The 17,682-nt window shown below is 37.3% G+C and overlaps 1 protein-coding gene across 3 annotated transcripts in view; it reads left to right on the top strand.

Moving 5' to 3' along the window:
* LOC150086786 (metabotropic glutamate receptor-like) overlaps positions 1-17,150 on the top strand; it is a 232,702-nt gene extending 215,552 nt beyond the window's left edge. For all 3 annotated transcript variants that reach the window (XM_090371576.1, XM_090371578.1, XM_090371577.1), the window contains 3 exons: positions 1,478-2,538; positions 8,700-8,886; positions 16,463-17,150. In XM_090371576.1, coding sequence (XP_090227702.1) covers positions 1,478-2,538; positions 8,700-8,886; positions 16,463-16,554 — 1,340 coding nt within the window. In that variant the 3' untranslated portion in view covers positions 16,555-17,150. The remainder of the gene's footprint in view (positions 1-1,477; positions 2,539-8,699; positions 8,887-16,462) is intronic.
* Positions 17,151-17,682: the final 532 nt, after the last annotated feature.

Raw genomic sequence — 17,682 nt, 5'->3', positions numbered from 1 at the left:
TTGCAGTGGAGGGTGGGGTTCAAAGCATTCTAGATGCTCCATGAGCTTCTAGAATGCCTTGTGGAAACATCCAAAATGCTAAACAGTCTTGGAGCAGTGCAGTCTCGACGAAGATAGAATTTCAAAGCGAGCAGCGAACTAATTTCACATATCAGCGAATGGAAGTATATTTATTTAAATAAGTCGCGCCGATTCCCTTACAACGAAACCACTAATTAATTTCCGAGGTGTTAAATATTCAGACAACTGCTGCCTGTCGGACATATTTTTCCATTAATTTGCAAACTGGCCGTTGAAAATTAAATTCTTTCGAGTCATATACGCAACCCACTGCGTGATGCGCATCATTTTTTTTTTATAAAAATATATATATTTTTCGTTTCTTATGCGCAGTCGCGAGCCCAATGCTCTTTTGATCACGTCTGTATTCCTTTCTTATAGTCGTATTTTTCCATTCAATATCTTCATTTACCAAATTTAAATATCATTAATAATTCATGTATCAGACGCTGCCCATTCTGTCATGGAGAATTTTAAGTTTGGAGTCTATTAGTTAATATGTCCTAATGGCTGGGAATTTTTCTGGTTATCGGTGTATTGTGGTCTTCTTTAAACTCTTGTTAACTTCTACGAAGGGCAGTGTCCATGATCACCAGTATTTTAATATTTTTTTTACCATTTGGTTAACGTACAGTATTCTTACAGTTCTGGAACTCGCTAATAATCAGCTTTCCTACTAGATGGCGGCACTAACGAATTTATTTTTATATTTTTTATAAATAATTATTATAATTAGTTTTTAAAGTCTCTTTGCTGTATGACAGACCCAGTCGTGCTATTCATAATATTTTTGTATGTAGAATAATCAATTCTGTAATTAATTTTTCATTTGTAAATATCTGTTTTAATTTATTACATATTTCCTTTTTATTTATTTAATATTTTAAATATCGATAATATTTATTATTTAATATTTTAAATATCGATAAAAATTGGTTTATTCAAAATATTTATTTTGTTTGTATTTTACGTAACGCTTTCTATAAAACAAATAAGAAAAAATAAAATTTAGTTGAAAATAAAAATTACAGATAAATTGGATAATTTCGACAAAAAACAAAGCAACAATAAACATTCTAAAAAAAAAAAAAAAACAGCTTGCCCACTAGATGGCGGCACTAACGAATTTATATTTTATTTTTATTATACGCTTTGGAACACTGAAGTTCTAGCATCCTGAAGGAACAGGAACACAGACAGGATACATAGAGGAATGATAAAATGATGCTTATAATGGAGAAATCAATATCATGTAAATGTACACATATATATGCATTTCCGGTCATTCCTTCTGGGTGCTGAAATTTTAGTATCACAGTGTGTGTTTTGTATGAGTTTGCTCATGCTATATGCAAATTTTAAAGACTTTTTTATTATTATTAAACTGTTGAATCTTTATGCATTTTCTTTTATGTAGATTTAGCTGGAAGCCAAGTAAAATTTGACAGCCAAGGTGATGGACTGGGTCGCTACAACATCTACAATTATCAGAGACTGCGAAACAGCTCCCACTTCGAGTACAAAGTAGTTGGACGCTGGTTCGATGGGTTGCACATGGACTTGGAAGAAGTGGTTTGGACAAAGGGCACGAAGCTGGTCCCTCCATCCGTTTGCAGTCCGCCGTGCGCGGTCGGTGAAATCAAAATCATGCAGGCGGGAGACATCTGTTGCTGGATTTGTTCGAAATGCGACGCGTGGCAGTACGTCCACGACGAGTTCTCGTGCAGGGACTGCATGCCAGGCTGGTGGCCGTACACGGACAAGACGGGCTGCTACGAACTTCGCCAGCAATATATGCAATGGGACACCGTTTTCGCTATCGTCCCGATCGTGATCTCGGGCTTCGGGATCCTCCTCACGCTGTCAGTGGTGGCCATATTCTTCAAGTACAATGACACGCCCATCGTGAAGGCGTCGGGCCGGGAGCTCAGCTACATGCTGCTCGGGGGCATCCTGTTCAGTTATCTAATGACCTTTGTGCTGCTAGCCAAACCGAGCATCGCAGTGTGCGGCATGCAGCGGTTTGGAGTCGGCTTCGGGTTCTCCGTCATCTACAGCGCGCTCCTGACCAAGACCAACCGCATATCCCGCATCTTCGACAGCGCTCGCAAGTCCGCCCGCAGGCCGAGCTTCATCAGTCCGCGATCGCAGGTGATCATCACTCTGATCTTCATATCGGTGGAGGTCATCGCGACCATCGTGTGGTTCATCGTGGAACCGCCCGGCACGCGCCAGTACTATCCGGACGCTAAGCGCAACGAGGTGATCCTCAAGTGTAGAATTAAGGATTCGAGTTTCCTTATCTCGTTGATCTACAACATGCTCCTCATCACTGTGTGCACCGTGTACGCTGTAAAAACGCGCAAAATCCCAGAGAACTTTAATGAATCCAAGTTCATTGGCTTTACGATGTATACTACTTGTATTATATGGCTAGCGTTTGTTCCCATCTACTTCGGGACAGGAAACTCCTTTGAGGTAAGTAAAATCTCTTTCTTTTCGTTCTTCTTTCTTATATTTCTTTAGGTTTTAATGAACAGCATTTCGACTGTGAGGAATCTCTTGGTGGACCATGAACAAGCCTTTCCAAGATGTCTGCCATGATACAAATGCAAAATAAGAAAGATATCATTGTTTTATTCTTTTTTTATAAACCAATTTCGAAAAATGGAGTTTAAATTTTCTTTTAAAAAAATTTAGCAGTATTATTAAACTTCTTAATTATTCAATCAAAATTTTAAAGCAACCTTTTTATTAATTTTTATTTTAAGACTAAAATAATCTGAGAATGAAACTCCGATATGCGAGTTGAATAGTCACGTGATAGTGCCACCATGTTTTATTCCTTAATCGTTGTTCTGTTCGTAGTTGGTTCTATTATATTGTTGTTTGTCTTAAAAGAGTTACTGTAGTATTGCACTAATATTTGGTATGAAATATATTATATTCAGCTTTGTCGGGGTCTTTAAGTGATGCACACCAAACTCGATGTCTGTCCTTCATTATAAAAGCAATCCCCCTCACCTCACAAACTAACTGAGCGCGCATGCTGTGATAAATCATTATCTACTGACATGTCCTCGCATATTTAGAAAGAAAATGCTTCTAGCTACTACATCTTTCGCCTTTTAACTGTTCCCTTCAATATTTCTTTAGAAATTTGAATACCAAAGCGAATATCGTGGGCTCTCATCTCGCGCTTGTCTGAACCATGATTCCAAGTGTTCTCTTTGCCAATACTCTGAACTTATTTGAAAAGTATCGACTGAAAACTTAATTTAAAAAAAATTGGTTCTTAATTTTCGCCCACAATTAACGCGGCTGCTCTGCGAATTAATTAATATCCATAAAACTACGATAATCCGCAGTAAACATCATTAATGGTGTCATAAATCACCACCAGGTGGCGTAAACTGTTTCAAAAGGTGTCGTTTGGCACAAGCTAATGTCTCTTGTCCGCAGTATAGCTTTGTAAACCTTTCCCATAAATATAGTGAAGGATGCGGATTAAATTCCTACTTTGGAGTAGATTGGTTCGATATTGGCACGAGGAGATCGTGGGAGTACCATGGGTGATGAGGCCACAGCGAAAGCATACTCAACTGAACTTCGAATACCAGTTTTACAAGCTAATATCCGTCTGGTATCTCCAGCGATGCTACCGGTGTTGTTGGGCTTTTGAAGATCGGAAACTAATAATAACAGAAGCCTATAAAAATACCTTTCCCCTATAGGGGCCGGAACTTTAACTTTACCGTTAATCTTTAAGTAGTTTTGAGGCAAGAAAAGTGGGTTTCTTTATATAGGTACGCTGTAAATCCTTCTGCGAGCTTTACTGTTTGACACTCCGTTGATAAAGTATCTGTTTAAGGAGATTACTTTTTCTTTTCTTTCTTATTCGAAGTCGCTGACAGATGGGGGTGGCTTAAGATGGGTTTACTTCTTTGATGAAGCTTGAAGAATTATCTGACGGGTGGAGGAACGTGACACCTGACTTACAAGCAAAATAATACCCCAGCGGGCACAACAAAAGACTGGTTCCAGCATTTCTTTCTCTCCAACAAAACACATGCTTAGATGAGGTGCTGGCAGAGATTAGGCAAAGATTTTGCAATTTCTAGTCAATAATTTTTTGTTGGAAACACAGTGCATGGATTTTGCTGATCATGTTTACATACGAAGATGTTGTCAAAGAATAACGTAACAGCCTTGTTCCGAGTCCGCGTTATTTAATCTTAAATGTTTTATCGAGTCTATGAAGTAGAAATTGGACAAAGTACTTAGGCCCTGTTTTCTACCAAAAAGCAAGTACAACATGGTCTTTATTCTGTTGATATGGATTTATCTGTGGATCTCAGTATAAGTGGTTGTTTCTTTTGTAGAATTTAACCAGGATATGCACTTTTTTCGAGTATTTGTTGTCTCCATGCAGTGAACTTCATAATAATGCTTGTTGCATAATATCCTGTTAATTCAGCATAGGGTTCAGTACTCCTGTGCTAACAGTCTTTTCTGGTACCATTGGAAATGTTCGGAGGACCAGATCACATACACGTTATAGGCATGATGCATTTCAGAATATATGGAGGATTACGATCTCCTGCAAGTTCTTATTGTAATCCTTTGTGTGTTTAGTGTTTATAGAAGGTGAGGTGTTCGTCTTACACTAACCCTAAGTCTTTATGGGAGGTCACTGTCTTTACTTGTTCTGGACATTCATATGTAGGGGATCTAGGCTTTATTTTTGTAAAGGATTTACTTAATACTGATGTTAGAAATTCTACGAAGGTGGAGTGACCTTTCAATCACTCCACCTCTTAGAATTTCAAAGAACAGCTGGACTGACAGACCTGTTATGTACGTTCACTGGCCGAAAATTTATTCGGTATTTATCTGATACCAAGGAACTTGGGATCAGATTGGAATTTGTAGGTGATGGAAGTCAGTTTTAGATTTCTGAGAATATGGCATAGCAGATATTGCTGGTCTTCTCTAAGATGGTATATGTTGCTGTGGTAGGCGAAAGGTCCTAAGGTAAAGGTTGAATTCTTTCTTTGATTTTGGTAGTCTCAGTATGAATTTAAAGTCTCCTCACGGAGATAGTTTGCAATGGGCTTGCAGCTGTCCATGTGAGGAAACCCTCCTTTTATTTAGTTTATTCTGGTCAAGGGAAAGGTATATTAGACCTTTTTTTTTTTTAGATTAAAATCTTGATAATCAAGCCACGCATACTGTTTCAGAGTTCCCAGTTCCCCTTCAGTTCATTCTCTGTGCTTTATTGAGGTCCAAGTGGAATATAGCAATCTTTCATTGCCTCCTGCTATTTCTGTATTCTTCAGTGGAATTGCAAGATGTCTTAACAAGACATCTTACAATTCCACTAAATAAATATTCCACTCAATAAATACTTCGTGAGCAATGTCTTGATCAGTTCAATAGCATCATATTCGACTTAATAAGGAGTAGTATTTTCAATGCATACATTTTATCGGGGAACTTATTTATGATGAGGGACCAGAAAGGTATGAAACAGGCCGTTAGAGCAGTGTATTTCAAATAAATGAACTACCCTTTTGGTAATGTCATTTGTTTTTAAAGTAGTGTAATAATTAGGCTACCCTGTCATTTTGCATTACAAAATGACAAATATCAACACTTACAACGTATTGGATACAGTATAGATGGAAGATAGATTTTATAATATTAATAATAATTGGTTTATGGCATTCATTCCCAACAATTATTTTTTAGATTTTGGTTGAGAGTTACGCTTTTTCTTTCTCCTTTGCAATTCAGTCTGAGAATAACTGTACTGAGACCTAAAAAAAAAAAAAAAAGGCAATAAAACCCTAGGCAAGAACTTAGTAATCAAGTACACTAGAGTTAATGAGGCTTAATTCTTTCATTAGAATTCCATTTTTGCCAAGTTCCTTCATAAAAAGCTCTCCCCCACCGTAATGAATGCTGGCTTTATTGTATGGAAAACAGAATACTTCCAAGGAGGCAACAGAGCGTCCATGATTAAAAAGAAAACGGAAAGAAGAAAAGCTTTCTCAACGAATTAAGCATCTTCGGCATTCCTAACATTTTCCTCCACCCACAGCCGGAGTTTTTTTCTTCCCCCTCTCTTTCCACACAACTTGGAGTCCGCGTGTGGATCCGGAACGCGTGCTGTTTAACGGGCTAACTGCCTGACCATCCCACACTAGCAGAACTTAACGAACCAGCGAACAAGCACGCGAAAGGATGGACTATTTCTAATTAGTGCAGATGAGCAAGTATGCAGAGAGATACTTCGACCAGGTGGTCGACTAATGACTGTTCGGGGGGGGGCAGCTTTAGTCCGAATAACGGCACCAGTCAATTAACCCGTTCAGTTAATGGCCTTTTGTTTGCTGCGTTGCTAACAATAGAGGCAGGAAAAATAATGGGGGGAGCAGGGGTGGACGTATGTGTGAGACACTACACTCTTGTAGTATTTCCTAGGGATTAAACTGCTCCCGATTGATTACGTCTCAAGAAATACCTTCCTAGTTTTATCCCTAAACTTCCCCTACTTTTTCAGAATACAGTTTATCTCCAAATAATCGAAATTTCCCTATTTTTCCTAATACAAGTTATATCCGAATATATCCAAATACCAGTTGGCAAAATATATTCAACGAGTGCTGCCATCTAGTGGTCAAATATTACACTTCGATATCGTCTTAAAATCTAGAAGGAAAATAATAAATTGTTTCGTTAAACTTGGAAAGCGTTAATTATTTTTTTAAAAAAATTCTTCATAAAGAGTAAATCCTGAGCGTAGTACGTTTTAATTTTTTTTTAAGTTCAGTTTAAAGAAATCGCTAATGCTATTAAACATTTTAGCGACGATTTATGAGAATTTTAAGCCAACAATATTTTTATTATTTGGTGCGCGAGAGAGTAAGTGGACAGTTGTGCCCTCTAGCAGAAATAAAGAGAGTTAATTAACGTTTCCTCTTAACAAAATGAAGGCAACGCATTTTTCATTGTTTCAACCTTCATTATCAGACTTTGGTAGTTCTGTAAAGTTGTCTATCAGCATAAAGAGCATTCTTTTAAAAAAAAAAAGAACTTTAGAACTTTTCGAAGCATTACACGTTTGCCTCCAGGAATGAATAAATTTTGGGCTAACTAATTAGAAGTGTTACTTTTAAAGGGATAGCCACAAGGAGACATTTTACAAAAGCCTTAATTTCCTTCTCTTACTCTCCATCTTCAGTACCGTGCCGGCATATTAATATTGAAAATTAAAGCAGGGTGAGAAAGCTGATGACGTCACAAATGATTTATAGGGATTGGACATCTCGTAGATAGAAAGACCGCGTATCTAAATAGGCGCGTGAATGCTACCATACTCGATAAAAAAATAAATAATAATAATAAATAAAATGAAATATTTTGGGGAGTTTTAAAAGTGGTTTATAAACACCAGAATCGATTTTTCTTCAACGTCTAAAGTTATCTGACCGCTACTTTTGAATATCGCCAAGGGAGCCTTTAAAATGTTTTCTCTAACGAAGTTATAAGTTCCTTTCCTGTATATTTTTTACGAATGTGGGAAGGGGGCCCAACCCTAATCGTGTTTGTTTAGCTCTACCTTGCATTCTGTGTGAATTCGGCCGATTGCCATCAACTGCTGATACCGTTGGCAATCTCGACTCAGCCACTCTTCTGCAAAAGAGAGAATCCCCGTGGGATACAAACATCTCACTTGAATCATGATAGAATATTGCGGAGTAAATTGGATTGTAATTGCTAGATTTCCCCTCGCTTTTTTGAGTCTTCCGAATCAATTTTCCACTCCGGGTATCAATTTCTTTCGATGGTTAGTAGCACCATCTATTGACAATATATGGAAACGTCTTGGGTCTTCCCGATTGTGGATTTTGGTACTTGGTTTGTTGTCCAGTTATACTAATATCAGTTAAGTACTGTAAGAAATGTTTATTATTTGCAGCACTTTTTATTACTTTATACAACCGATTTTTATTAAGAATGATTCATAATTATTCTTAATAAAAATCTGTTACTATGGGTTAATAAAGAAGTTCATAAATCAGGGTTAAAGGGTAAAAAAACTTTGTTCCAAAGGAGCATTGAGCCAATAGGGCTGCGCGTTAATAAATAAAGTTATTTAAGGAAGAAACTTTCTTAATCTCGCAGCTTTTCTTGTTACTTTCTTATGCTTTCATCGCGGTTAATACTTGGGTGTCTGTTGGGAATTTTATTTTAATCTTTTCGAGATTTTGTGCTACTTCTTTAAGAGCTGAAAATATTGTCTACATTTCCACTCAACATCTCCCTTAATCTTTCTTAAAATAGTTTAGCGAATAGGTTATTACTTAGCGAGATGCTGCCGAAGGAAAATAGCTTCATCATTTCTTCTCTTCATTAAACTACAAACTGGATTTTAAATTTATTAAATGCGTGTGATAATGGAAAGCTGGAATAAAAACGAGTACCCTGGAAGGGCAAATAGTACCAGTTTAGTAAATACTAACCGCCAATTTTTATCCTGAAAGCGAGGCTGTTGTATAATAGAAAATATTTCTGTCTTAATCCGATAAAGGCACGAATAAGCTCTGCATTTGTCGTGTTTTTTTGTTTTCCAGGTACAAATCACCACCCTGTGTGTGTCCATATCTCTGAGCGCCTACGTGGCCCTGTTCTGCCTCTTTTCGCCCAAGATTTACATAATCATCTTCCATCCTGACAAAAACGTCAGGAAACTCACGATGAACAGTGCCACCTACAAAAAAGCTCCGACCAGCAGCACGTGTGGGACATCGGCAAATCACGGTAAGTGACGTTCTTTCTTCTCTCTGCCTAGCATTTAAGCATTTTGACCCATACTCTTCCATCTATGAATGCGCATGACTGTATCAGTCATTTTCGATTCTACTTGAATAACAGGAGCTGCTTTTTTTGCTAACACTAGCCACATTAAGTTCTACTTCCTAGTCCTCCCCCCCTCATCGTTCCCTATCTGGATTTGCCTTTTCCTTTCCAAAACTCATCATGGACACTAAGTGGACAATGGATTTCCTACTATCCATCGTTGCTTTGGCCCTCAAAATAAAACAAGACCATGAATGTCCACTGAAATTCGGAATGGTACAGTCTTCACCACGATTCTGTTGCGTAGCAACTAGCTTTTAAAGTGAACACAAGCATACTTTCTCAAGAGGAACAAATAATTCGATCTTTTCACCAAATCTTCCGTCCACAAAACTACCTTCTTATATTCGCCGCAATCTGCTTGATTTTTAATTAATTCTTTTTACACAATTACATTTTTTATTGGTCGATTGCTGCGTGCCGAAGTGACTGCAGGTGTCAAGAGGTTAATGAAGTGCCTTTTTGCTTAGGAAGTGAGTCTAATGTCCTGACAGTTTACTCAACTGTGCATTCGCGAACGAACAGAGTCCCTAAATTAAGTGGGGGCCTTCTTGTAAGTTCCAATAAAGACGCATCAAGTGCCAAAGCAGACAGCGCGGATGACATTAAACCAGAATGGGAGAACATCAAAGGTGGTGCCGTCATCTTCCCTAATATCATTTTCTCTGTCCGCCCGCCTTCGTGACAACGCTGTCAGAAGGGAGTTTATATATTGGAAGCAAAAGGAAACACGAAAATACGTCAAAGAATTTATTAAGTCTTCAAGCTTTTTTTCTTTTCTCTTTTGCCCCTCTGGTGAACTAATTAATTTCAAAGACGTCACGCAAGCGATGATATAGAAATCTTCGATCCATCCCCGCCCTTCTTTTGACACCGTTCATAATACTAAACAGGAAAGGGTAGTCGAAGATGCAAAATTGGATAGAGACAGTGAAGACGTTACCCCGGTAATATCTATGCTGAATGCGAGAAGATTAAACAAGGTTTTCTTGTGGAACTATTCGTTATTCGTTGTTTGCTCAAATGGCGAGTATTTAATAAAATGTTTTATGTTTAAATTATTTTCTAATAAGTTTTTTTTTTATTTTTAACTATTGTATTTTATGATTTGGAAATTTTAAATAATCTCAGCATTTAAAAATCGTTCCATAATTCTATTATATTATTAAGCTTAATTATGTAATAATATTAGTGTATAATATATCATTATAAAATTGATTTAAGCGCTGTTACATCAGATACCATAATTACATTATACAAAATAAGGGTTAGTTTATAAATTGTGCGACAGATGGCAGCACGATCTACATTGACAACTTTCTAGTTTATTTTCATTTAATTATTAAATATATTTTTGAGTTGCAGCAGGCGACATATAGCGATAACTATCAGTATTAAGAAAAAAATGGCTTCTTTATATTTTTTGAGTTGCAGCAGGCGACATCTAGCGATAACTATCACTATTAAGTAAAAAATGGCTTCTTTAATTATAGCAGCCAGGTGGAAAGTGTTGTGTCTTGAACACTTCAACACTTACAGATAGTCACAGAATGTTAAATATTAATAGTTAATTAATTGTTAAGGTGTGTAGAAAGAATCCAGCAGTATATAAATGGGGAAGGAAAGAATATTGAATGGCGTGCGCACATTTGGAAAATTTTTGTTTTGCGTGATATGTTTGGGTGAGAACGAGTTTTATGTGTTAATGAGCACGGCCCTTGGACCCTAAATCTTTTATTGATGGGGGTTTCGTGATCTTTGCCTCAAGTTTTGAAGAGAGTGAAGATGGCAGTTTGTTTAGAAATAGATCGATCCCCTAATATCATTTTGATTAAACCAATTCGGCTTGCGTCAGAAACTTATCGAAATTACATTAACAGAAAAAGTAAGGTTCATATTAATTCTCAAAAAAAAAAATAAATAAATAAGCAAAAATGAGGGGTGCGTTTGGAGGCGCTAATTCTCAAAAAAATAATAAACAACAAAAATGAGGGACTTTCTGAGGAGGCAGATGAAATGCTATCAAGAAAATCAATGCGTTAATTTTTCTTACCAAGCTAAATCGATTACTAATAGAAATATTATTGGTAAGTAATAAATTCCAGATTTTCTTAACTAATATACAAGTTAGATCGATAGTGCGTTAAATCGATAGTTGTCGTGTGCTGCCATCTAGTGTTCTATTCGTTAAGTACAAATTGATTGTATTTTGTTCATATACCGACAAACTTCAAACTAATGCCACTTTTAATTAATTAAATAAGCAGATTTGAATAACATTGATATTTATTAATATTTTCCAACTTTTTCTTTAATAATAATTGAAATTTTCTTTAAAAAACCCGGTTATTGAAACTCTTATAGGAAATTTATAACGTACGAAAGTGCTGCCATCTAATGATCACCTGTTAAGTTAATCGATAGATTTTTGTATATTATTAGTTAATAAATAATAATCTGGAATTTATTACTTAATAATATTTCTATTAGTAATTGTGGAGTTAAAAGAAGTTTGTTTTAAATATGTTTAAGGATGAATATCCATTTAATAGCAAGACAATTTCAAGAAATTGAAGTCAATTTTAAAATATAATAATGAAAATCGATAGAGGCACTAAATTAAAGTAATTATTAGCAAATTCAGTGACACTCATTAATACTATATTGATGAACCAACATCACGTAGTGGTCGAAGGTAGCGCCATCTATTATCAATAAAGAGAATTTGTTTATATTCAAATGTCAGATTGCCAAAGGACATATTTTATCGAATTTTTGAAGACTTTTATGGTTATAAGACACAATATGCGATCTCCATAAAAAGGTAATAATAAAAACCAAAAAAGAAAACCCAGAAACTGTTCCGATTCAGCTAAACAGAAGTAACTCTCGCATTCCTTCAGATGAGACTTGGCAAAGTAGATACCACACTGTCCTCGTTATCAGTTTTTCTTGGCCAAGTCGACTTGAAGTGTGTAAACGTTGGCGGAAATATTCCTATCGGAACAGCACCCTAGTGAGGCGCAATGAAATCCTTATTTACTTGCTCACACTTGTGTCGATATCACTAGCGAACCACGAATCGAACCTCATCGATCCATCTTCGATCGAAAGAGCGAACACAGCGTTACGTGTGTGTGTGTGTGTCCAAGGAAACTCTGCCAACGATGAAAGAGAGAAGGAAGAATTGACTGAAGTAGGCTTTATGTAAATAGGAGCAAATCAGTGGAAAAGAGGTAGATGAAATGCCATTCCTATTGACAGTCTATTTTAGGAAACACGTTCTCCCAAATAGCTGTATCAGATGAATTTTCTCTCCACATCCCGGTATTCCTTACAAGTAGACTGATTGCAATTTTTGTTCAAGTCTCTGACACACCGGATTCTGATTACTCCTCTGATGAAAATGTATGGCAGTGACGACTATTTTAATTTAAATACGTCCCTTAAAAGAAAAAAATACCCTTCATTTCAGAATCTATCAGACAATTTTAGAAGCCGTTTCCAAGATAACATAGAAGAGATTTTCCTAGTGTGATCCCCCAAAAAACTAGAGGGACAATAGTCCGTGAAACTTTGCCATTTTAAATCTGCAAAGTCTAAACCAGATGCATCAGTGATTGTAGTTCTCTATATTCGTAATAGATGGCAGCATACTACAACCCTCTGCTGGGGGGGGACCTTGGATATTGTAAGGCACTGGATGGTGAATGAGAACAAGGTTGTATTGTTAATACGTACAGCTAGTATCACAAAAGAAGGCCTGTGAATCCCAAATGTCAATTTTTGGTCTGGTTCTTTCAGTGGTACTAACGGTGTTGTCTGATTGGGCCAACCACTGAAAAAGGCATAGAATACGCCCCCAGAAACACGGACACCCGACTACAAGGATCATCTGAAGCATCAATAAGTAGATTTAGAATTTAATCTGGCTGCATCTGCGCGTATAGGCAGCGAATGTTTGTTTAAACGAAGTGACATCAATTTGTTAACGATTAAAACGAACTTAAGAACTGAAGCCTGTCTATTGTTCGCCACAATAGTGTTCGTATTGTTACCAAATTACAAGATGTGCCTGCCATCAATGGTAACACAGTGCCCACTTCGTCATCACCCCATTAGAAACTTTCATCTTATGACGATGTGCACCTCTTAATCGTGATTGCAATTTGAATCGTCTTGTTGCTAAGCAACGCCATGTCCGGTCCCCATTTCCGGGTGGTAATTACTTGATCGGGGAGCTTATGAGGGCGAGGAGCTACTTCGAGGATGAGACGATGGAGTGAAGGGCGCGAAATAAGAAATATAATTGCCTATAAGGATGTCCGTCCCTAAATAGACTCATTTCTTCCCAACCCACCCTCGATTCTTCATTTAGATATTTTGCTAAATTATTCTAATTAATTAAATTGCATCTTTTCTAAATGTTTTCGCTGTCGTGATTCATTTTGGACAGTAACGTTTCTAGAACTTGTGGTTGAAGTCATTTCTAAAATGATTTGCAATCTCCAGAATAATACGTTCTCGTTAAAGAGGAGAATTTGTAATTCCAATCGGCTTAAACAAACTAATTAGTGTGCAAATACCTTCAGATCGAGTTAAAAAAAAAAAAAATGGCTGCATCTTCCAGCCTCTTTCATTCTACATTAAACGAACATAATTACAAAGCATGAAGTAGAAGGAACTGACAATTAAAAACACCAATTCTCTTATTGAATTAGAATAATTGTCATTGTAGTCACAACAATTCTGGTGCAGTTCAAACAACTTATTTTGTTGGATTAATTAAAATCCATTTTGCCAAGAGTTAGGTTGGAAAGAAAACAGTTTTTTCTGCCATTCCCCCCCCCTAAAGGCCCCAACTTGCATTCTCTTTCCACAGATGGAAATAAAATGATTTCTATAACTATAAGGATTTTAACGAAGAAGGGATCTTGAAGAGAAAAAGAAAAACGAAGAGAGTTGTTTTAACGCAAATTCACTCGAAGTAGGGAGGTGGGGGGGAAGATAAAAGAACCCCGAGAAAATTCTCAGTTTCCAAAGAAACAAATATGAAAACGAATTCGAGGAGAGCAGGAGTAGGGAGTGAAAGAGAACCGCCTCCTCTTCCCCCCCCCATCCATTTCGGATGACGTCAATGGTAAGTGAGTGGGATCGATCCACAAACGGACTGTTAGAAGTTTACCTCGAAGCGCGAGGGTAGAGTGCCCGCGTTCAACACATAATGGTAACCGTCACTGCTCTGTCGGCAGTTTTCTGTATTCTCCGGCACTTTAACGACCGCACCGAGATCAATGATTTCGCCAGTGATAGAGGAGGGATAGTCTTGTGACCCCTTAAGTGTAGTGTAATAGAAACCCTCGAAAAACCTACTTTGCAAGTTGTGCGGAACTCGCTGAGCCGTCTTAACCTCGGGGGTTAAGTGTTATCAATGTAATGCATCGCAAAGAATGGGGGTGTTCGAAGAAGGTGAGTGGATGTGAAGTACTGAGAAGGGGGAGTTGCTGGTTGGTTACGCTTTGTCGGCCACACATCGAACACAAAATCGTAGGCTCAGCATAATGTTTGATGCTTCGCACCTTTGTGGAGACAAAAACAGAGGATCGTTAAGGGGAGAGAACTCCAAGCTTTCTTTTCTAAATGCTGAGTTAGTCAGAAGACAAACCGACCTTCATAACGCATGGTTTTACTGAAACAGTATGCTGGGACATTGTGTGATTTGTCTTTGCAAGTTGAGCACTTAACCTACTCTTATAAGTAGTCATTTAGGGGTAGGGGAGCTCTGTTAATAAATGAATGTATTATTACAAATTCGCTTTATGGTTTATGATGCATGATACTGTGCTCCTTGTTTCAACTACAAAAGCCTTCAGACCATTGTATCTTTCTGATTTTTTCCTCTTTGGAATAGATATAGTTGTTAGATGTTTAATAGATATTTTTGACATGGGCTGCTTACCATCTTTTCATACTATCCAGCTGTGAACGGCAATACCAGCCCTTCTTCAGCGTTCCTGAAGTACCAATCTCTTAAGATTATATTGGACACATAATTTCTTCATGTTGCTCAATTAGTAGTTTGGTCACACTAAATAGAACTTGTCATCGACGTTTTTTGGAGTGCAGGGTTAAGGATTATGGAGCAGGTTAAATTTTGTGGCGAAACTGAAGATTTCAGAGCAGATGGCGTAAATTCACCAGTACGTGGTATCTGATGGTTAAATGGAAATATTGCACAAGCAACAAAACTGTTTGAAGCCCTTTGTAATGTTGAAAATTTTAATAGACACTATTAAAAATATTACTTGAGTCAGCGATGAATTCACACACTTTTGAAAGTGCTATAACTACTCAATTATCCATGGTTTGATTTTGATTCAACTTCCCCGCCATTGTTTTTAATTAGTGACAAAATATACTGACACCTCATAGTCTTGGTTTCCTTGGCGCTTAACACGCGCAATCTTATACGGTCGAATTCACTCCCTCGACAAGAACTCGATATTTGCAAGTGGTCCACATTCTTCTAGCTGAAACTACGCTTTGTCTCCTCCCTCCTGTAGAGGAAGAATGATGGGGCAGTTCTTGAGGAAGCTGGGAATATTTTTCTCATTGCTGTCACCCGATTAACTTCTCAACTTTAGTTTTAAAGAGGTAGCTTTCAAAAGAGCTGACAGATCGCCTCTCCCTTCACCACACACTGTCATCTTCCGGTGTCATCGACAAACCATTTGTCTTCGCGTATTTCTATTCAAAATTAGATCCTAAATTTATGCATGGTAGAATATTCATCATTAGAATGATACATTTTCTCCTTCGACCCCCTCCCCATTCAGGTGGTTTTGAAGTATCTTTTAGAATCGATAATTGAAATAAGTTGGTTGTAGCAAATTGTCACTTTAAAAAAGAAATCGGATAAGAATGATGGAATCGATTTAAAATTGTATTTTAAAGAGCAAATATTAATAAACATGAGTTAAGTCTTAGAAAAATAAAGCTTTTGTTAGAATGACTACTTGCGCCATCTACCGGAAGTTTAAAACTATCTTAAAAATAAATGGAGCTTTGTTGGAATGACTACTTGCGCCATCTACCGGAAGGTTAAAACTATCTTAAAAATAAATGGAGCTTTGTTAGAATGACTACTTGCGCCATCTACCGGAAGTTAAACTATTTTAAAATAAATAAATCTTTTGTTAGAATGACTACTTGTGCCATCTACCGGAAGGTTAAACTATTAAAATCAAATAATACGTATTTTTATTGGTAATAATAACTCTATCTCTAAAAATTGTATTATTTATAAGGAAAGTGACATAAATTCACTACTGGGGACTGAGTGATGAGGATATCACCTTCACAATGTCTGTAGGTCACTGATTGGTTAGCTTAGGAAAAAGTTTTATTGAAATTATATTAAATATCATGCTTACTGTCTCATGATCGTTTTTTTTTTTTTTCTGTTTTGTATTTTTAGGAAGCTCGGTGGAGCAGGTGAAGTTGACAATGCAGGCGACTCCATCCAAATGTCAGACTGAGAGTGACAAGGATAGTTTAGCCTCTCTGTGACTACTAAGAAAATCTCCATAAACGTAGGGAAATGTTTGCAGGAATCCTCTCATTAGATGAGTGTAGTGGGGATTTTTTTTCTTTGATCTGATCGATGTTGGGAACTATCTGGGAGGGGCTCACAGATCAAAAGTTTGCTAATAGAGAGATGTACATTTTTAAGTTAACCTTATGCAAATCTAACCAGGACTGTCAGCCATATTTGTGCGTTTTGAAACAATCACAATTATCCAGGATCTTCTAGGTTAGGGAGTCCAACAGATTGGACTGTTGTGTTAGAACAACAGTGTATTGTCTGTGATCTGTTCCCAACTAGATGTGACTATTGCTCACGGGACTTAAAAGACCAAATGGGGTGCGTGAGAGTGACCTGTGAATATAAATTTCGTTGAGTGGTGCAGAAGAAAGGATAAGTAACCACTCCATCACTAAATACTTGGGAAAAATGTTGTGATGGGTACTTTGCCTTCATTAAATGATTCATCGTCTTCCTCTAGAACTAAGCAATCGTCCTTTTACCATACAACCAAAGGCGTATACGCCACTTGTATCTTGTAGAGTAGATGGCAAAAATACTATTAGGATATTTCTTAGAGCAAACAGCAAACATGATGTTGGTACTCATATAGGAGAGTATTTCCAGCCTCTTTCTTCCAGGATGCTGGGAATGGACCAGACAGCGTCTTAACTGTTCTTCCTCTCCAAGCCCAAGATTTTCTTTCCAGCGTGTCTGTGTGTGTGCGCATACGTCTATGTGTATACACATATATGCGTCTGTGTGTGATGATATGAAAGCCTGATATTAACAGTCGATGGAATTTTTAGACGGGTTTTGATACACGATCGAAACCCGGTCGGATCCATGACCTTGTATATAGATTGGTGTGATATGACTTTCATCGGTGTCTTTTTTTTCCTCCCTCTCTTCAATAATCGAGGGGGAAATCTATGAACGGGGATTGTATCTGAGGTTTGGATTTAGTCCCAGAGTATATTAGATGTTGTGTGTAATCCCTTCCAACCAATTACAAATAATTTGGGGCTCATTTGTAATTGGTGAAGAATTATACCAACCTCGTTTATACTCGAATGCTCAATAAAGAATGCAAAATGCGACAGGAGATGTAA

Source organism: Mastigoproctus giganteus, chromosome 4 (assembly GCF_048544385.1).
Source record: "Mastigoproctus giganteus isolate SK-2022 chromosome 4, ASM4854438v1, whole genome shotgun sequence".
Taxonomy (NCBI): domain Eukaryota; kingdom Metazoa; phylum Arthropoda; class Arachnida; order Uropygi; family Thelyphonidae; genus Mastigoproctus; species Mastigoproctus giganteus.
The sequence above is the reverse complement of the archived record's forward strand: the minus strand, read 5'-3'. Positions and strand labels throughout refer to the sequence as shown.